The 22,956-nt window shown below is 44.3% G+C and overlaps 1 protein-coding gene across 1 annotated transcript in view; it reads left to right on the top strand.

Moving 5' to 3' along the window:
• The first annotated feature begins 3,379 nt into the window (after positions 1 to 3,379).
• LOC148516611 (uncharacterized) overlaps positions 3,380 to 22,956 on the top strand; it is a 92,581-nt gene continuing 73,004 nt past the window's right edge. The window contains exons 1-2 of the mRNA XM_088479778.1: positions 3,380 to 3,603; positions 10,745 to 10,830. Of these exons, the coding sequence (XP_088335904.1) occupies positions 3,380 to 3,603; positions 10,745 to 10,830 (310 nt within the window). The remainder of the gene's footprint in view (positions 3,604 to 10,744; positions 10,831 to 22,956) is intronic.

The raw sequence follows: 22,956 nt of genomic DNA, 5'->3' as shown, positions 1-22,956 counted from the left end.
ATGATGACATTATTGTTACAATAGGCCATAACCACCAAATTGTGGCCAAAATAAAAGCCCAAAAATGTACGCTAATTGATTATGTAATCATGACATTAGCAGCTCTGATTTCCACCTGCGTACGCTTTTGTGCTATCCCAATAAACTGCTTTCCAAACACATACCAAGCCGGATTTCAATCCAACACTAATTACTTTACTGACCAGCCACGATTAATCGCTGCACCATCGTGGAGTCCCGGGACGGAGGAGAAGGCCATCGCCAATGTGGTCGAGTAATCCTGACCCTAAGCTGTGCGAGCATTTTGAAGGGAAAGCGGATGTTCCAGTGACGTATGAGACGGTCCGAACACATTTGACGTTCGCATCTGCTAATGTATGTACGCCCCAAAAACGCCTCGCCACGCCTGCGTTTTTTCATCTCCACCCCCGTCAACACCCAAAAACGCCCTGTTCTGTCAATCACATTTGACATGTCACTTCCTGTACGCTATTTTAGGAACGAGAGAAAAAAAGCTCGCAATCTGCCGTACGCACATGCGCGGTGTAACACCGACGCATGCGCGGTTAGTCAACATCGGAACGCAACGAGCGTACTGTTGTTAACGTGCGGCTCTGAATGAGGGCCTATATTTTTAAGAAAAATCAGCAGGACTTGCTCTGGGACCCCAGCGGTACCCCCCTGAGGACTAATTAAGCAATCACTTACCTTCTACAGCGCTGTCTTCTGCATCCAGCGTCGGAAGCTGAGTCCTCTGCTACAGGGTGAGTATGTCAGTGTGTGTGAGTGTTTATAAGTGTGTTTGAGTAAGTGTGTGTGTATGAGTATTGTGTGTGTGTGACCCCTGGTGCTGTGTGCCCCCCCCGTGTCTGTGTGCCCCCCTCAGAATGGGCGCTGGGAGAACTACATCTCCCAGCACCCCTTGCCCCTCCCACCAGCCCCTGGAGCCTCCCAGCAGCCCCCTTCTCCAGTGAGAAGATAGATGGGAGGCCACCGGAGCCGCAGAGACCACTGGAGAGCCCCGGACAGGTAAGTGCAGAATTTTATTTTTATTTTTTAATTGTATGCGGCGGGAGCGTGCATATTCGCGATAATCCAAAACTGGGCGCGAGGGGCATGAGGTTTTTTACCTCGCTAAACCTCGTGCCCAATTAAATATGCCCCTTAGTGGCTGGTACGGAGAACAGCTATCTTTATAGCCTAATGCGTGTGTGCTAAATAAATGACTAAGTAACCCAGAAATAATTTAACCATCCGTTGTGTTAAACATATGAGAATAATTATTGAACAAACATCAAAAGTAAACCTATGGATACAGCCCCCATATAAAGCTGACATTAATGACTATATATTATGCTTTCAAAGGATGAATTATCCTGATGATTGATTGTAGACTAAAAGTATTTAGCAACATAGCTATACCATATATATAATAACAAATCATCATCACCACAAGCCTTAAGATACATGTTATATATACAGTATATAGCATAATATGCGAGCGTGTAGCCTGGATTGAATAAGTACAGCCTGATCTGGATGGATACATTTCTGGCTGGTAGAATGAAAAATAGAATTTTCTGACACATTTGTATCTTAAATATCCCTGCAGTAAATGTATCAAGCTTAAAATAATAGACACATCTTTGAAACACACACAGTGACAAGATTGTAATATAAGTATAAATAAAGACAGCACACAGCCGTGGTTTTAAATATATCTTTATTCACAAATAACATTTATTTTCTTTATCACCATATATTTCTATATCATTTTTAATATTATATTTCGCTTGATGACCTTGTTTAAGGACATACAATTTTTATAAAAACAAAAAAATATTTATTTTCATATACAACAAATAGAGTAGGACATTAGTACTCTTGTTATTATATATAGACAAGAGGATACTTGTTTTTTAATGTATAGCCAATAAAAACTGTTCTTCTACATAGTGTCATTTGAGAATCTGAGTGCACCTAATAAAACTGTGTACATTTTGGTCTATTTGAAGTTCTATTTGTGTGTGATGTCAAATTTCTGGAGATTTACAGGGGATTGTGAGTTGGTTTTGCCTTTAGTATATACCTGATTGTATATACTAAAGGAAAAACCATCAGTATATACCATCAGTTAAACTCACAATCACCACTAAATAGGATGGATCTGAAAATCGACCCTTAGTAAATTTACCCCTAGGACTCTGTAAATGCAAATAGAGGGCCTGATTCCAAGATTTATGCAAAAGCAACTGCAGTCTCTTACAGATCGCAGTTTCTAAAATATGATAATGCTTTCCAAAGCTTAGGTGAACATAGGGACACCCCCTGCTGCCATCTCATATCCGTCTGACAATGTACAACAGTGTAGACATCTGTAACATTGATGCAGATCGGGCAGTCACGCAGCATGTAAGGAAAGTCTGGCCAGCCGCAAACATGGCGTCTCTCCATGAAATGGAGTTTAAATGGTCCTGACACGTCTGCGTTTGCCTAGCCACTCCCTGTTACCTCCCCCAAACGCTGACTACCTGTTACTTTGCGAGTGAAACCTCTGTGCTAACATGATCGCAATACAATCGCTGCTCGTGTGCAGCACAGCAATAGAACATACAGAGTGGCAAATAATCGCTGGGTCTGCGTAAATATCAGTATTGCATAAATCTCGGAATAAGTACAAGTACTGGGCTCAGGACATCCAATATATATTTATATATTTATTACCAGTTATTTATATAGCACACACATATTCCGCAGTGCTTTACAGAGAATATTTGGCCACTCACATCAGTCCCTGCCCCAGTGGAGCTTACACTCTATATTCCCTATCACATGCGCACACACATACACACTAGGGTTAATTTGTGTTGGGAGCCGATTAACCTACCAGTATATTTTTGGAGTGTGGGAGGAAACCGGAGTACCCGGAGGAAACCCCAATATTTTATGTGATTCCATATAGTGCACATCTGGTTAAAATATGCACAATATTAGTGTCACGGCTTGGCGTGGTTCTGGACCCGGAGTGGAGCCGGATGTGGAATGGAGGCTTGCTTGCTGGAACTGAAAGGCAGCCGGTCTTAATGGAGTGTGACTCATGAGGTGATGGGTGCACAGGGAGCAAACTCAGCTACCGGGGTGCAGACAGAGCACAGCGACCGGGGTCAGCCAGTCCACAGCAGACGGTAGGTACAGACGGCAAACGGACACAGAGAGCAGAGAGGTGCTGCGGTATGAGGTGGTAAACCCAGGGACACAGTGGAACTGCGGTACTACGGAATAAGGGAGCTCAGGAACTAGCTCGCAGCTACGCTGTGATAGACGTTGCACTGGCAACCAAAGGACCTCTTCACAGTCCTTTAGTACCCTCAGGTAGTGCATGATAGGCTGCCAGCATTCTCTGGACAGCTGTGAGCTGATTGGCTCCAACCTGACATGTGACCAGGATCCAGCAGTCTCCAGCGCGGAAGCGATGTCAGTTTCCACCAGCACACAAGATTCTCCAGATGGGCCCCCTCAAGCCATGGAGACCCCCAGTGCCCAGCGCCGCTCTCCAAGGACCCACACCACCGCCGGAGGGACCGCGCCAGAGCACCCAACGAGGTGAGTGCCGCAATCCTGATAGCAAGAGAGCCTGGAGCGTGACAATTAGACTTTATGCAAGACTGAGCTAGTACATGTTCTGTCCAAACTGTATGTACCGTCCCTATAATATATAAATTCCTCTGCTTCTTGAGTACACAACAGCTATCCCAAATGAATTAAGCAGATATTATGCATAAATTATAACACAGCAAATCTGAAAGGGAACACAGTGGTGCATAGAAATTATACTTTCATAAAAAGGGATTTAACATCCCTGTAATGATAATAAATGTCAATAAATATGCAAGACCAAAAAGTAGAGGAAAATGTAAAATAATATGTACTTGCACAGTATGATAATGCTTGATGTGCTGTTGCTGTGATCATTTTAATCAATTATGATTTCACAGAGAATTCATGACATAAAGATCCAATATATCAGCTAAGAGTCATATTTTAATGCATTTTGCTATTATACAAATTACTTCTTCAGAGTAATAAACCACAGAGGACTGACTTAAAGGTCTCCTTATATACTGTCATGACCGGCTGAGGGGATGAAAGCTGAGGTCCTGGGCTGAGGAAGGAACCAGGGGTGTGGGGCCTGTATGTAAGTATCACAACTTTCAGACGGATTGTGGATTTGGCCCATATTTAGGGAAGTGGCTAGACCTATGCCTGAGGCACAGAGTCTAATGTGCCAGCGGTATTCACCAGGGACCCTCGCAAGAAGGTATGGACTTGGCTGCATCTGACACAGGTCGCGGCCATACGGTTAGGTTCCCCTATACATGTGCTGGTGAGTACTGGATATAGTGCAGAAGAATAAACGTAGTCGACAAGCCGGGTCAATAACAAACAGATGAGACGGTACCAGGGAACAGACGTAAATGGGTCACAGGGAGTAGCCAAGGTCAGAACCAGATATCAGGAGCAGTACAAGGGGTCAGACGAAATCGGAATCACAAACAAGCCAAGGTCAAGATCAGGATAACAGGTAAGTACTGGAATGCTGGAGTATGGTATGGAGCCTATACTCTGGCAGCTGTCCAGTGCCAGAGACTCCCTCTTATAGAGGAATTTCAAATCTCACGCCAAACATTTTAGTCATGCCTGCACTTTAAATTCTTTGCAGGTCGGCTCGCACACTCCTAGGAGAGCTGCGGCCGCCTGCACTTCCAGACAGTGCGAGGGGGGCCCAGAGCAGATGTCATGGCAGCAGGCACTGGGGACTCCCCGCCCGCTGCCCACCGCCGGAGATTCCAGTGCTGCCAGCCCGGTAATTGGTAGCTGGTGTCCAGCGCACTGTGACAGTAAGATCTCCTCATCCACGAATACTAGATATTGGCGAGACCTGAGTCTAACCAGCCGGGAGATGTTCACCAGTGACCCCTCCGAGCGGGATATGGGCTTAGCTGCACCCAGCTGGCAGGTCGCAGTCCTTTGGCCAGGTGTCTCGTACCCACAGGAATAGAGATCTTACTACTGTGGCCCTGGAGAACTACTTCTGTGGAAGTAGACTTTAATTTGTACACAGGAGAAGTCTTTTGACGCACAATTGTGCCGAGAGCTGGCACTTGTAATAATACCCAATGAAGGTGGTTTTGACGCAAAGTTGCACCAAGAGGTGCCATAGGTAATACACTACAGTGTGGTGTCCAGACACACAATTGTGCACCAAGATGGCACTTGATAGGTACTCAAGAAAAGATGGAAGTACGCTCTGTTGCACAATGGCTAGATACTTGCTGAGCACACAGCCGAGGTGTTTAGTATGCACTGTTGCACAAGGAGTTAGCAGTTGTTGGGCACACAGGCGAGGTGTTATAGGATGCACTTTTGCACAAGAAGTGGCAGTGGATCTGCACACAGGCGAGATGTTTATAGAACACACTGTAGCACAAGGAGTTGGTATTTGTCAGCACACAGGCTACATGTTATGATACTCTGTTGCACAGGGTGTTAGATACTTGTAGACACAAGGAGATCACGAAGAGGGAACCTGGAACGAGGTAGCAGCAGTTAGCACTGGATAGAGACAACATTGCACAGGCAACTCCCTTCTGTATGGAGGCAGGCTTTATACATTAAGGTAGCAGATCATAGGTGGACAGCGTCAGCTGACTACCACCATGCTACCATTGGGTAAAAGGCAGTCAGGTGATGTGAACTGTCATTGCCGCATCCATCACGGTGACCGCAGTAATCAAGGCACGGCGTGACACACGGCTGTCCACATGTCACTAAGAATAATGCCACTGCACTGCACCTGGCGTCTGACCACCCGAGGAACCAGGGGAAGCCAACACAGCGGTGAGTAACGGCCGATCCTAGGCCAAACCCTGACATATACAGTGTCACTTATTACAATCATCAACTGCCGTGCATAAAAGGTTTGTCTTACTAAGTGGGGAATATTGTTCTGAATAGTCTTTATTGGTTTCAAATAAACATGGTTATTTTTCTGCACTTTTAAATTATCTATGTCTTAAAAAATCCCTAAAAAGTAAATGTGACATAGAAAATAGAATGCAAGGTATAAGATGCCAAATTGGCCGAACCTTTGGTCTCAGGAGGTACAGTATACAAGACATGTTCAGAGTTGGATATAGACGCAAGTTGCTCCTTTTATGTTGTTGTTTTTTCTTTTAGTGTGCATGTTTGTCTATTCACAATATGCATCTTTTTTCCTCCAGGCAAGTTTATATGTGATTCACTATTAAATGGGGGCCGGTATGAGGGTTGACGAAAGTGTGGAAGCTGTAAGGGCGCATCAACCTAAAATGAACCCAACATGGCTGTCAAAAAAAATTGCAAATGCACCTGTTTAGGGCATGGCTTGCGAGTACTCAACCTCCGGTGCAAGGTGCGAGCTGATGGTGATGACCTGATGTTTATTAGTATGGAGTTTAAAAAAGTTAAAAGTTTATATTTGCCTCTTAACTATAATGTGTATGAGTTGTGTACTGTATTTTTGAGCATGTTTTGTACTCACAGTTATATTCCTGACATATATGCTCCTGTTATTTGCATAGGGAGGGAGACGAATTTGCTTCCAAATCAGAGTCAGTCGCATTTGCCTCTAACCCTGAATAGGTTGAAAAATGAGTTTATTGCGTTCAACTCTGACTGATCTCCACAGTGTCTAAAGTGCTTTTGTGTCTCTGTAAAATGTAAAACAATAGCCCAAAGTGGTATGACAAATAGGGAGAGAGTTGACAATATTGTTAGTAAGTTGGTAATAAACTGTTATTGGTCAGATAAATATCAATGTTTTTGGTATTATAATACCTGAAAAATGGACTGAGTATAGTTGAGTAAACTGTACACGTACAGTACAGGGCAATTTAAGATGTGTAGGGTTTTCTTCACCAATTCATTCCAGAAATCATGAACCTCTGGTCACTTGCTTTTCCAGTACATAGCTTTATACAGTGAATAAATTAGTTAAGTCGAAGAACAGCAAAAATGTCATCAACGGGTGTAGTCAGGATCGCAGCGGTGACCATCTCAACAGTCACAATACCAGCAGCAGAATCCAGAATGTCAAAATACCAACAAATCCTGACAAAATTAAGTTTAGGGTTAAGTTTTGGCACTAGGGGGTGTGTTAGGGTTGAGCTGCAGTAGCAGATGGTTGGGGTTAGGCCACTGAAGGGGTAGGTTAGGGTTAGGCTACAGGATTGGTGGTTTGGGGTTAGAATACTTACCAAAATGTGTCAGGATTTTGATGGTTGAGAATGCGCTGCCGGTATTGTGACCATTGGTAAGGCCACCGCTGGGATATTGTACCCAACCCCCTCAAAACGGAGGGTAATGGTCATTACAAGCAAACAGTATTACAGATTGGGATGATTGGGACGCATTACATAACGTGATGCTACATGGTATCACACGATGCAATGCACCATCTTTTACTCTTTGTACCAACCTGTATGACAGACAAGAGTAAAAATTAAAAAATAACCCTCACAGTTTCAAACCTGATATAAACATTAGCATATCATTGTTACATCATATAATTATATGGAACTACCAGGTATCATTAATAGTCTTTGTATAAAGAGTCTTGCCGAGACTGGCTTCTCCTCCTTTGTGGGAATTTTTAAAAGTCCTTTGCTTGAACGCACCCTCTACGGCAGATCCCATCCAACATTTCACAGTGAATCTCAGGAAGAATTTTCCTTTGGGATATCTGTTATCTTGCGATCAAAGGATTCCCCAGGCAATTCTTCATCTGCCCGTCTAATTAACATACTACCAAAAATATCTTATTTCATTATTAAACCTACAGTAGTTTTCCCCAGGATATAAAAACACATCTGTGGGTCTTCTTTTATCCATTGTGATAGCATCCTCTGGGCAATTGCATGACGACATCCTCTTTGACCACTGCATAGGTTAAATAAGTTAGACGGTGAGGACTATTTATCTGAAAATACAGTCACATCATGAAATCCCTACTAATGATAGAGATACATACAGTACCTGAAATTACCTGTTACATTCATAGAACCTTAACTACTGTAACTGCATTACAAATTCTTACAGAGTTAAACTATTTTTTATTTAATTGTAACAAATTAGAAAAACTGCGTTCATATAAATATCTCTCGCTAAAGAAATTAAATATCGGTATGGCAGAAAAAATAGATGACAAGACAAACTAGTTTAAAGAATACAGTTTATGTAAATGTAACATCAACATATAAAAAAGCAATTAGCAAACCATATGTATTTGATCATTTAAAAAATCACAGAAAAGTATGTAACCCAATCATATGGAAATATTTAATAGAACAATTAGGTCCTGCTGGTTATAGTATGCAACTTTAAATACACAGTCCCAGTGGGTTAAATAGATGTGGTGATAAACAGAAGCATTCATGATGCAAGCATGATATAAATTGCGTTTGTGGAACTATAAGTGGTATATCTACTAAAGTAAGAGTTTTAAGAAGTGGAGATTTTGCCCATAGCAACCAATCATATTCTACTAAACATTGAACTAGCACCTTCTAGAAGATAATAGCTATAATATGATTGGTTGCTATGGGCAAAATCTCCACTTCTAAAAAATCTCACTTTAGTAAATATACCCCTTAAGTCTCAGTTTGCACAAATAGGACAGCCTCTATGTACAGTATGAGGCAGCTGGAAGTGTTAAAGTGCAATAAAATAGGCAAACTATTAAACATACATTTTATGTTTAGTGTTCATATCCACTAAATTGATTATGTGATATTTATCTCAAGGAATTTAGACCACCATCTAATTAGTTGCAACTAATGTTGCAGTTATAATCAGATACTGGGACAGAACGATACATAGTATCTGGAGAAAATAGTAGTGTGGCTTGGTAAGCCAGAGCAGCGTGGAAGCTGGTAAATGAGAGTCTGCTTGGAGAAAGGAACAATAACAACCACAGATCATGCAGCAGAGCTGAGGGATTCAAAGGAAACGCTATAGTTGGTGAGGCGGCAAAAGACCAGCATGTACAAATAAGAAAAGGATCCAATCATGCTGTGCTGTGGTTCACATGTGACGTCCTGCGGCATCCGGATCACCTAGCAACCCATGGAAGGACTCTAGGAGAAACACTGGCAGATGAAAGTATATTGCTGGAGGTAAACAAATGGTGGCCGCGCCTTGTAACACAATATGGACAAAAATCGCCTGGTTCAGATGGTATCTACATATAGAATACATCATATCTGTTGGCATTGGTGATGGTCATTTCTCCTGGTTTGAATGAAAAGACCACAGCTTGCAGACTGATAGACATTTTATCTAACATAAGATATTGTGGCCACACACTGTGAGATATGTCAGTGTATGGCCACGATGTCTGCGTTCCTCCCCTGCGGAAGAAACATTTCCCTGTTACTCACTTGTGAAGGAACAGGAGAAATGTCAGGTGGTCGGACGTGGCCGCGCGTACACTGCAAGATGTAGCCGACCAACGTTCGAATTGTCCAGACATGCTGGGAAATTTTGCATGTTGGACAGAACAATAATTACTGATCGGTTGCGGCAATACACTGCTCAATTATCTACCCGATCAGATGATAATCAGTTATGACTACACAAATTGGAACGTAAAAAGGGTTACCCCTTACAATTTTAACCCTTGCTCCTAAATGTATTCTGACACAGCCTAGTAGTTAAATTCCACCAGGCATATAAAATACCCTTTGTCTTCCTTCCCTAAGATATAACAGTTGGACAGGACCATCAAATATGATAGAAGATGCCTACATGGCAACACTGTCTGAGACAGTCTGTCTCCAGCATTGATTGGAAGGTAGTGGTTACCAGAGCCAGGACTAGACTTATTGGTGCCCTGTGCCAGAGAGAGCATTGGTGCCCCCCCCCTTCCCCACACACACATTTTTTAAATAGGGACATAAGATAGTGCACCTGATAAAGGGCAATAGCCTCATGGGGAAGGGCCAGGGAAGAGATAGGGGAGGCCAGGAGATGCTTTGGATAAAAGAAGAGGAAGCTACAAGTGAGAAAGATAATAAACAGGAAAACTGACAGGCCCAAACAGTGCCCCCTGCCCTGCAGTGCCCTGTGCCATGGCAATGGTCACACCTGCCTAGTTAGGGCCCTGGTGGTTACATATATGATGCAGCTTATCCTTGGAGTAGGTGTTAAAGGGCCTTTTCTTAACAACTACACTGATCCAGCATTTCATGTTTTTCTTAATGTCAGTGTTTCTGGGACCATTGCTGTGTTTAGAGGTTGCTGTTTCATATGGCTTTTTGTAACAAAAAATGGAAAAAAATATGCAACAACAAATTATGAAATGTAAATTTTTTATTTAAAATTGGCAAGTATTTAAATTACTTTTTTTTTAAATCAGAAAACTATAACATAAATCTGGGAAATCGTAGCATTAGTCTTCACCTGCCTTACCTTATGTGACTTTGGATAGAAGGTCTCTTTGGCGGGTGCAGGTGAACCAAGAATGTCAAAGAAAATATATGTAGTGTACACTGCATGTATTTGATTGCTCTTAGTCCTGAATGTATATACAATGTACACAAAATATTTTTTTCTTTGTCATTGTCAGTACACCTGCTCCAAGGAAACCATCTTTCCATTATTATTAAGGGGGACCTGTATTCCCCTGAATTCCACTAAATCTCTTCAGTGACCAAGCCACTGGAACTCCTCAACAGGAACTTCTCAAGCTTCATTTTCTTAACATTGCAATAACTACAAAGGCACAGGAACCATGTAAAGATGTTTAACAGAACTTTACTTCATTGTATAGTCTTGCTGAAGGGATGTAGTGATAATGTCAACATTCATAATGTCGACACCCCAATGGCAACAATTATTATGTTGACATTGTTGAAATGTTGATATTGAAAATGTCGGCATTTGAAGAATGTAGGCATGTTCATAAAGTCGTCATGTGCGATGCTGACATTCTACATGGACCAGCAGCAGAGGATTAGGGTTAGGCTACGGGCAGGGAGGTCAGGGTTAGTCATTAAGGGACGGCTTAGGATTAGTCATAGTTTCCACCAGAAGAGCTGCAGGATCTGATGGAAGTCATAAGGATACCATTGCCGGACCTAGAAGACCATGCTGAGGTGCTGGACCAGGTAAGTCACCACCAGACCACCAGGGATACTTGGTCGACATTTTATCGCTGTCAACCTGGTGAATGTTGATGTGGTCGATTGAGACATCCCAAGCATGTCAACAATACACCAGGCCAACATTCTCCAATGTGGACATTGCTGAACACATGAAAACCTCATCAACACCATGATGTGCTGCGTTGGCTGATCCAACTGACTACCATTTTCAGCATGATTAAAAAATCTTGAGAACATCCGATTTGGAGTGTACACACTAGTGATTTATCGTTCCAATCTGAACAATTATATGTCGTAAGATCATCACAGACAAACCGTTTTTACATGAACTCTCAGCAGAAATGTCGTGCAAAGGAGCATGCGCACGATATCGGCTCTTCGTTTTGGACAAATGTTGTGCAGCAGCTCAGATTGGAACTGCTTTTGGAATGATAATCGTACACACTCTGAAATGATCGGGCCGAGCAGCCGAAAATCTGCTGATCAGCCCAATTATAGCATGGCGCGTGCCTATTTTTACCCTAAACTGTGATCGTAACATGCCATAAATGTCTGATATTTCATATGCGACACTATTGCAAAGCAGATGTCAAATACATTTATTGTCAATACATAAGTCACAATGATTGTAATAAAATGTAACAGTAAAACAATCTGCTTATGTTAACTAACCTTGTACCTGCGGGGCATACAATTACATCAGTTATTCAATTAAGCCGGTATTATGCCTAGAACAACAAGATTCCCATCACTTATCTGTTAAAGCTTAATTCTGACTAATGACTTTTCACTCTGCAAGTAATAATTATAAGTTCTGTAATTATAACATAGTCATCCCTCAAAATGAATAAATAATAGGTGCTTCTTCTTGTATAATTTGACAATTAAGTAGCTATAAAGAAAAGTGAATTTTTGAGAGACAGAGCAAGTGGGAGGGAGACGGACTGTAAAAGAGACAGAGTGAGTGGGGGGAGAGGGCATGTAAGAGAGACAGAGCGAGTGGGAGGGAGAGGGCCTGTAAGAGACAGAGGCCATGATTCAGAGCCGGATGCTCTGACAAAGCACTCGCTCTGAATCAGGGCCGGCCTTCTTGTTTTTAGAGTGGCCTCCTGGCTGCTCGCATAGCTGTGGGTGACCACCCACAGCTATAGCGAGTGGCCAGGAAGATGGTCGCAATGGTCAAGACCATCGCAACCATCGGGCTTGCGACGAGACCCTTGTGGTAGGGTCTCGTTGCCGCAAGCCCCAGAGAGATTTCGGCTCTATCAGAACCGAAATCTCTCCCACTGACATCACTCGTGATGTCAGTGGGGCCGGCCCCAGACAGAGGCGTTCACATGGGAACGCCTCCGTTTGGACAGCCACTCCCCTGGCCTGCCCACCAAAGGGAGCGTGCTGTCACTCAACATTGACAGCACGCCCCTTTTGGTACGAGACTCGGGGCGATGGATTGCACGTCGTGCGCATGCGCACTGGGCCACCATCGACCTGCTTGCGAGCGCTTGCGAGCGGGTCTGAATCAGGCCCAGAGTGAGTGGGAGGGAGAGGGACTGTAAGAGAGACAGAGCAAGGGGGAGGGAGAGGGATTTTTAGAGAGACAGAGCGAGTGGAAGAGGATCTACAAAAGAGACAGAGCAAGTGGGAGGGAGAGGACCTGTAAAAGAGAGAGAGCAAGTGGAGGAGGGCCTGTAAGAGAGACAGTGTGAGTGAGGGGAGAGGGCCTGTAAGAGAGACAAAGTGAGTTGTAGGGAGAGGGCCTGTAAGAGAGACAGAGCGAGTGGGGGGAGAAGGCTTGTAACAGGGGCAGAGCGAGTGGGAGGATACGGATACTGAATTTAAACCTCTGGTACAATCCTTCCTATACCTTCTAAAACCTGCCTATACCTTCTAAAACCTGTCTATACCTTCTAAAATTGACACTATTTGCGTACGCAGTCATACAGTAAATAAAAGCCTTCAGACCTTGAAAATGTGTTTCCAAAGCACAAAGGTTATTATTCAACATAAAAACAGTAGGTTACATGCTGTAATCTAAAGACAATTTAGCGCAAAGAAATTATACAGACCCAAGGTACAGTTATACATACGCACGCGGTCTTGCTTATGTCGGCCAAACGACACGCATGTTTAAAGAGCGTATGGCTATGCATCGCTCCTCTATTAGAGCAGCTCTGGCAGGAAAAGACTCCGATCAACCTGTAGCTCGTCATTTTAAGGATGCCCGTCATACACTGGCATCGTTGCGTTACAAGGTCATTGACCACGTTCCAGCACAAATCAGGGGTGGCGATTGCACTAAGCGATTGTTACAAGTGGAGGCCAAGTGGATTCATTTGCTCGACACTATCTATCCGCGAGGGCTAAATGATAAAATTTCCTGGAATGCATTTGCATAGCGCATATACCGTTATTCTTTAATTCTGTTTCATATCTTTTTTCAGTGATGTATATGTCTAGCGGGTTATCATGCATTTGTTCGCATATTCCACAGTCTTTTAGGCAATTATGTGTAACATATTTTATAATATATTGTGCATTTTCATGTTGCTCATGTCAACCAGCAGCCAAGTAGTAGTTTTATCTATATATCTTGGTAAACTTAGTATTTCGTATATTTAAGTGAGTATATACAGGTTCCCATATGCTTTCATATTCTTACTCTGTGTCATTCCATGGCACTATTGTGTTTTCGTCTGATTTATCTTTGATGCATGCAATTCATCGATGTCCTGGATTTTTGTCTTTATATGTATATTCACTGTACTGCATATCATGTGTGCATACACTAATGCACTCTTTGTTTTTGTTTATGTGTCACGTCCCTGACTCCTCCCCCCTTCATGCAGGCAGCCGCGCGGTGTATTTTTATGGCTCATTTCTCATTCCGTACTTCTTTCAGCGTCTAGCATTTCCCTGGTTACTCATCCCCGGACTGTAACCATACACGTTCCGTGTTGTCACGTGTGGTGACGTCATGCACTGCGCGCCTTCCTGCATGACGGCGCGTGAGGATTCTCATGGACATCTCTGTTTGCACACAGCTATTTAAGGTAAGCTTCTTTGTATGTCACACTTTCACACCCTGATGACAAAACCGCACAGGTCTTGAAACGTTGGCGAATAAAGTCACTTTTCTTCATCTACAAAGTCCGTGGAGTGCCGCCTGTTGCTGTTTTTTAACAGACATCGCATTTCTATATTGTTCTAAGGAAGGCACCCTGGCATTATTATATTGGAATATCGAGTGCCCCTCTACATGTTCTATATATATACATATATATATATATATATATATACACACATATATATATATCATCCCTTACTAACATTTTTAAACTGCAATGCAATGTGTTATGGGCAAAGAGCTTCACTCTCAAATAGGGTGGAGACCCCCCGCCGATTGCTGGTGCCATCCTGTCCTACAGTGAGTTTAAAAGTTTTCTTCTGCCTAATTAGGACACCTGTGTCAGTTCTTTTCAAGCAGATTTCTTACCATTGTTCATTCAGTCAAATTGAAGTGTCTGGGCCATATTACAATTGCCACAGCTACACCTGTCCACATGTGGGGTCTCTCCATTTACATGCAAAAACACCCACAGTTCCTGGTGTATTGTCTTTTCTAATTACTTTTCTCAGGAAGCTGTTTTTCTAGTTGTTTTGGTATTTTTCTATGAAAGGTTGTCCCCAGAATGGGCTTGTCATGGCTTCTAAAAGGGTTACCAAAAACATTGCCATCTGTACTTAGCTCGTGCGTTGTAACTAAAAATGGTGCTGGATGGTCATTCACAAAATGGCGTCGTGCAGATTCTTATTTTTAAGATGGAGTCTGGTTGCCATTCGCAAGGTGGAGTCGCTCCAAGCTAATTTTACACTGATTCTGTCTCAGCCACTAAACCAGCTTCGACAAGGGCTGTAAGAGAGACAGAGCGAGGGGGAGGCAGAGGGTTTGTTAGAGAGACAGAGCGATTGGGAGGGAGAGGGCCTATAAGAGAGACAGAGTGAGTGGGAGGGAGAGGGCCTGTAAGAGAGAATGAATGAGTTGGAGGGAGAGGGATTGTAAGTGAGAATGCACGAGTGGTGGGAGAGGGCCTGAACGAGAGACAGAGCGAATTTGGGTCTATTTTGCATTGCAAATGTTAATCTGAGAAAACAGGCAAGAGACCAGGGGCGGATATGACTGAGCCGCATTATGCTTCCTGACAAGCAGCATTGTGCTAATTTACGCTGCCACGATTGCGAGAAAAGTACAAGTACTCAGTACACTACAATTATGATGGTGTGCAGCCACACTGCGAAAAAGGCGCTAATGTGTGAAAGTCCGAAACTAGCTACCTGTCTTATGACGTCTAAGCTAGAGATGTGCGCCGACCACCGTGTTTTGGTTTTGGATCTGTATCTCCCCTAGTTTTGGATCTGGATCTGGTTTCGGATCTTTTTCCTTGGTGTTTTGTTTTTAGGTTTTGGTTTTGGATCTGTATTTTTTTTTAAAAATGATATAAACTGCTAAAACCACATAATTTGGGCCTGTTTTTGTTATTACAGTATTATTAACCTTAATAACAATGATTTTCAGGCATTTCTAGGCATTTGTAACCACCTCACAGCTCACAATATTGATTTCACTATTTTTCAACAATATAGGCCAAAGGCTGCAGCGAGCTAGCTGGCTAAAGTAAGCAACAGAGCAGCAGCACAAACACACGGCAATTTAAAAAAATATAGGACATCTATGAAACATTGCCACACAGCAGTGGCAGACAGGATGGCAGTTTAATAAACTATAATAATGTCAGTCGGCAATGCCCCAAATTGTGCCAAATGTAAAGAGAAGAGGTGCAAGATGGAATTGTCCCTCCCACCCACTCTTATGTGGGATATTAAGAAGGACATGCACAGTTTAACAAACCAATCACTTTAGCGACCAGGACTGACACTTTTGTGGCTGAACTCCTTTGTTTGTTTGGGCCCCCACAAAACATTTTTTGGAAGGACTACCTTCAATTATTAAGGAGGAGGTTGATGATGAGGGTGTTGGTGGTGGAGATTACATGTGCTTGTCCAAATTGCTGGTAGCTGATACTGGACTGCTTGTTATTAATTTACAAATTATTATAATTTTGTTAAACAAATTGCATGAACACGCTGCTAATGACATAACAGGGAGTAGGTGCCTAGATGGTTAACATTCCTTTCCTCTGCTAACTTTGGCTTTAAAAATGAAACAGATGCCTTCACAACTGTTGCCAGAATTTAGATTAAAATAATTCCACACCCAAGACGTGGCTTTTCTGACTTTCTTTTTATCATGAGCAAAAACTGCTGCCACTGGTGACTGATTTACACAAACAATATCCTCATCATACTCATTAGCGTCAGATAGGACACAAATTTCCCCCTCATCCTCCTTTTGCACTTCCTCCACACTATCATCCTCATTTTCTATTATATCACCATCTAATACTAGCACAGCTGTCATGGCATCAGTGATCTGCTGTGAAACTGGGTGACAGCTGTTATACTTCCTCTATCAAAGGACTGTTTAATAGTCAATTATTTTTTAAATTACTACTAGTAGTAGTCTTATTGGTCCCTTTCTGGGATGAAGATCCACACCCAGCAGCAGCAACAGGCGTAGCACTCAAGGATAACTCTGAGGAATCACGGATAGGAGAGGAGTCAGTCATACTTATTAAATCAGATGCAGTACTACTTCTGATCACGAATGAGGATGTTGATGATGATGCAGGTGTTGGTGGTGGAGATTACAGAGGCTTGGATCCAGATAGAAGGGAGCAGCTAGGTGACACTGGACTGATTGTTGTTTGTTTTTTTGTCCCCAAAGTTTCAGAATTTGAAATACCATTTCCAATTTGATGAATGCGCTGCAAGTGACGTAACAGGGAGGAGGTTCCTAGATGGATAAGATCCTTATCTCTACTCACTGTTACATGGCAATGGTTACAAATAGCTTGGCAAAGGTTGTCTGGATTTGGGTGGAAATAATTCCACACACACATGAGAAGTGGATTTTTTGGTCCTTTGTCCAGGCATCGCAACAATGGGATTTTTCCCACCATCCTCGGCATCAACTTCCTCATCATCCTTGTTGTTATTGCCAACTAAATAAATATCCTCAAAAAGAGTTACACGTACACAACTTCAAATTAACTGATTATATATAAATACATACATTTTTGCAGTAAATAGAGGTTTTTGGCATAATCTTGGCCAAGGTTATGGGCCTACCCACCACATCCGGGTAACCTCTGTAGGGTTGGTCCCTAACATACTAGGGTTCAAATCCAGAGCGCAGGACACTGCCAAAGTAGCCCAGCTAAGCCACCCCAAGGCACAGCTATAATAAGAAAATTAAGTGTAAAGAAAATAGTTAAGAGCAGCCGCAGCTGCATATAAAGAATCAAAAAAATGAAAAAGTGAAATACATATATAAAAAACAGACAGTGAAGCGTTAAAATGTTTTTAAAGAAAAATGTGTTTTACGTAAATATCCTCCTTATCCTCCTGGTGCAATTCCACACAGAGGATCCTCTTCAAGTACAGTATTAGAAAAGTCAGGATCACACATGGCAACCGCGGAACACTTGGACTCTCCTCGGGGACTGTGACTTTTCGGAGACAATTTAAATTTTTTTTGTACCTCTTCTACAAGCAGAATGGCTTAAATCATTACAACCAGAACCACCGGTCATAAATAAAGGCCAAGGCCTTATCCTTTCCTTGCGACTTCGTGTAGTGAATGGCATATTACCAATTTTTTGTTTCTCTAAAGCTGACTTAGCTTTATATTTTTTTTCTTTAACAGGGTAAAAGTTGATTTTTTTACATGGCCTGACTTAAGCCCTGGTGCATCGGCCTTCATAGATGACGTTGACGGCCTTGCATCGTCATCATGACTGCTGCCAGCAGCTACAAGACTGGTATGTGGATCCTGCTCTCCTGTCATGTGACTGACCTCCATACTCACTGCGGTCTTACAGCAGTGTCACCAACCAATTATAGCGCAGCTAAGTTGTAGCTAACGCACACAACCACACAAAAATATATATATATATATATTTAAAACTGGGGAAGAGCACCCATGGACGAGGCAGCAGCCCCTTGATAAACAGATGCAGTAATCCTGCACAGATGCAGCAATCCTGTGCAGCTACATTGCTGATAAGTGTGGCTAACCCACACACACACACACAAAAAAAACCACTTTATTTTAAATTTGTTTGCACTTGGTGGGGAGAGCACCCCTGAACGAAGCACCAGCCCCTTGATAAATGACACAGGCAGCAATCCTGCACAGCTACGTTGCTGATAAGTGTGGCTAACACGCACACACACAAAGAAAAAAAAATATTTTTCTTTTTTTTGCACTTGGAGGGGAGCGCACCTCTGAACGAGGCAGCAGCCCCTTGATAAATGACACAGGCGGCACTCCTGCACAGCTACGTTGCTGATAAGTGTGGCTAACGCGCACACACACAGTAATTTTCTTTTTTTGCACTTGGACAATAAAGCTGCACCCCTTATGGACTGCAGTAACACAGGAGCCACTGAAGCCCCCCTCTTCTGTCTGCAGCACAGCTTCTTCTAGTATATAGACAGTAACACAGCCCTTATGGACAACAGGCACAGCACAACACAGCGGGATGCAGTCAGAAATCCCGGCAAGGTACTAATGACAGGCATCCTGACAGGCCTGTCATTAGACCTACATCGGGGGCACGATGCCCGGCATACCGAACGAAGGTAAGACAGGCACCGGGCACAGACAGCTGTTAGGTTTTACTGTTCCCTCGGGGACTTAAGGTTAGGCACCCCTCTGGGAGGGTTAGGTTAAGGCTAGGGGAAGGGGGGGTTAGGCACCCCCGGGAGGAGGTTAGGGTTAGAACCCCCCCGGGAGACTTAGGTTTAGGCTCCGGGGAAGGTGAGGTTAGGTTTAGGCACTTAGAGGGGGGTTAGGGTTAGGCAATAGGGGCAAGGTAAGGGTTAGGCACCCCTAAAGGAGTGTTAGGTTAGGGGGTAAGGTTAGGGGCACTTACCTAAATTAGCGATCAGGATCTTCACCCCTGCCGGGCTTCCGCTGTCGGGATTAGAACCTCTGGCCGTATGTTGTTACATACTGATTCCAGTCAAGCACAGCAGCCAGCCCTAGTATATGGATATGGATGGAGTGGACAACAGCCAGCCAGCCCTAGTATATGGATATGGATGGAGTGGACAACAGCCAGCCAGCCCTAGTATATGGATATGGATGGAGTGGACAACAGCCAGCCAGCCCTAGTATATGGATATGGATGGAATGGACAACAGCCAGCCAGCCCTAGTATATGGATATGGATGGAGTGGACAACAGCCAGCCAGCCCTAGTATATGGATATGGATGGAGTGGACAACAGCCAGCCAGCCCCTATAACTACAATTGCTGCTCAGAAACACCCATTTCACGGACAGCGCACTCCATTGATGGAGGGATCAATCCGTTTGCACTAGCGATCTTCATCTGTGTGCGCATACCCGATCCAGCGCATGCGGAGGTGCCCATTTATTTTTTTGGGTGTTGACCAATATGCTGAAATTCCCAAAATCAGGCTCAAAACCTGCTCCGAGCTAAATTTTCAACAATTCCACTTCTCTCTAGTCAAATCAATGAACTGAAGATGGAAATCCTCTTCCATTACCTGATAATTGAATTAATTTTTGGAGCTTAGTAACAGTGGTGTCACTATTGGCGGTGTAGCATGGAGTCTTCACATGAAAGGGGGCATGACCTTGTGCCAGCAAAGACGCGTCCCCTGGTCTGATGTTTTGTTCTCGTCATGCCGCGGGCTTGCCCAACACACTGGGAGCAGCTGGGCAGCCTCTTCCGGCATGTGCCTGTCATCTGTCTCCGCTGGTCGGTGACACCATGCGAGGGGTGTCATCAAAATAGCAGAGCAGCTCTGCTATTATGGTGTCACCCCCTCAGCTGGTGCTGCATGCACCCCACTCACCCCCCTAGTGATGCCATTGCTTAGTTGTAAATCATTTCATAGTGATTACTGATTTGTTTCTGATTATCCACTTTAAGTAATACATAGCAAAAGGAACATTTTTGCAGCAAACGCTTATAGTAAATTAATCATTTAGGGGCCTATTCATAATCACCTGTGGGGGAGTGGGTATGGGGGGGAGGGCATCGGACACCCGCGGGAGGGAGGCCGGATCGGACACCGGAGGTGCTGCGGGGGAGAGGAGGTGAGCCAGCAGGGGAATTAGAGCAGGGGGAGAGCCATGCAGCAGTGAGGAAATCCTTGTGGATACCTCAGATGCATGGGGAAAAGTATCACTTTCCAAAAGCTGACTCCGCAAAAAGAGCAGCTTTTCAAGAGTATACTTTTGTTAGGGAGGCACGATGAATGCCTCCAAAACATCTTTTAAACTTGCAACGAGTTTAAAACCAGGCTTGCCGACATTTAGCTCCCTCCTTCCGGGAAGGAGCTGTCGGGCTTACAGGGCTGGCGGCATGACGCGGCCAAAGGGGGCTGGGACCGGCACATGACACGGTGTTGGGGGCGGAGCATGGGGCGTGACAGTGCGATCGTGTCATCATGGCTCCACCCCCTCTTCACAATGCCGTGATTAATGGCATTGTGCAGCCGGTGGTGGAGCCACGATGATGCGATTCAGCACGAATCCTATCACCGGCTCCCCTGCTGCCAGGGTTTGTACTTAAAAGCGCGGGGGGGTGCGGACACATCGCCGGGGACGGGAGGATTGCCTGCATTCGCGGGAGGTCGGGAGCGGCACCCGATTTTCGGGAGGCTCCCGACGAAATCGGGAGGGTAGGCAAGTATGTTTAAAACATAATTATCCCTAGTGATAAAATAATTAGGGATGAGCAGGTTTGGTTCCCTGAGAACCGAACCCACCCGAACTTATGGGATCCGAGTCGACTAGGGTTTTTTTTCCGGCCGACTCGGATCTGAAAACGAGGCAAAACGACATCATCCCGCTGTCAGATTCTATAAAAGTCCCGCAATCGCCGCCATTTTTACTCTGGCAGTGGAGAGTTAAGAGGGAAGGAGCTGGGAACTGTGCTGCTGTGCATAGGGGCTGGCTACAGTTGTGTTGCTTAATGTCCATAGGAGCAGGCTGTTGTCCATATAGGGGCTGGCTGGCTGTTGTTGTGACTGATGTTGTCCTGTCCATTCATAGGGGCTGGCTGTTGTCCATATATAGGGGCTGGCTGGCTGTTGTCCTGTCCATAGGGGTTGGCTGGCTGTAGTCCATAGGGGCTGGCTGGGTGTGGTCCATAGAGGCTGGCTGTTCTGCTGTGTTGTCCATGGGGTGCTTTATCCATAAGGGGGTGCTCTTCACCGACCCCCAATGTGAAAAAATATATATTTATTTTTGTGTGCATGTTAGCCACACCTGTCATAAACGTAGGTGCGCAGGGGTGCTGTGCTGCTGTGCTGTCAAGGGGCTGTTGCCTCTTTCAGGGGTGCTCTTCACCAACCACCAGTGTGAAAAACAAAAAAATTTTCTGTGCGTGTTAGCCACACTTGTCAGCAACGTAGGTGCGCAGGGGTGCTGTGCTGCCTGTGTCGTTTATCAAGAGGCTGCTGCCTCGTTCGGGTGCTCTCCCTCCCAAGTGCCAAAAAACAATTAATTAAATCAATCAATCAATCAATTCTTTTGTGTGTGTGTGTGTGTCAGGTGTGCTGCCTGTGTCATTTTTCAAGAGGCTGCTGCCTCGTTTTGGTGGTCTCCCTCCCAAGTCCAGAAAAAAAATGAATTCAATCAATCAATCAATCAATCAGTCAATTCTTTTTTGTGTGTATGTCAGGGGTGCTGCCTTTGTCGTTTATCAAGAGACTGCTGCCTCGTTCGGGTGCTCTACCTCCCAAGTGCCCCCCAAAAATTTATTAAATCAGTCAATCAATCAATCTTTTTTTTGTGTGTGTCAGAGGTGCTGCCTGTGTCATTTATGAAGAGGCTGCTGCCTCGTTTGGGTGCTCTCACTCCCAAGTGCCGAAAAAAAATGAATTCAATCAATCAGTCAATCAATGTGGTTTTTTTCTGTGTGTGTGCGCTTTAGCCAAAGCATCACAAACCCCTCTGCCAGTGGCTTAAGTTCATCCCAGACACGCGGAGGCAAGTTATAATTTGGTGCCCTCCCCCCTCAAAGCCGATGACACTGTAATGTCGCAATTTGCATGCAGACAGGCTATAGATGGTGGAAGGCAGCAGCTGATGGTCTGACAAGGAGCTCTCCACTAGTGTATGGTGGCTTCTCAGGTGTCGGGAAGGGGTGCCATGAATTGGGCGGCCGGGACAGTACACTCCGGGTACATAGTTACAGCCATAAGTGGGGGGGAGGGGGGCGCCAATGCTCTTTCTGGCACAGGGCACCAAAAAGTCTAGTTACGGCTCTGGGAGGAGGTGCCCCTTCAGAGGTGGAGCCTGGTGGCAGGCACCTCCATTGTCTCCCATAGTTTTGCCCATACTTGCCTACTTTTGAAAACTAGTTTCAGGGAGATTCTAGGTGGCAGCTGAATGTGCCGTGTGAAGCATGCCGCTGAAGGGGCGTGTCATGTTCCACCCAAAGGGCATGTCTAGCTTCACCTATGGGCGTGTCTGTCACTCAGGGGGCGTGTCCTGCAGTGGCAGTTGAAAAATATAGTACTAAGAGCAGCATATCAGAGCTAGTTTTTCTATGGGTAGCCTACTACCAGAGGTGTACAAAGACTGCAATCATGTA

This window comes from Taudactylus pleione, unplaced genomic scaffold (genome assembly GCF_031769625.1).
Source record: "Taudactylus pleione unplaced genomic scaffold, aTauple2 ptg000245l, whole genome shotgun sequence".
NCBI classification, from domain to species: Eukaryota; Metazoa; Chordata; class Amphibia; order Anura; family Myobatrachidae; genus Taudactylus; species Taudactylus pleione.
Note: the sequence above shows the minus strand (reverse complement) of the source record. Positions and strands in the feature narration are given on the sequence as shown.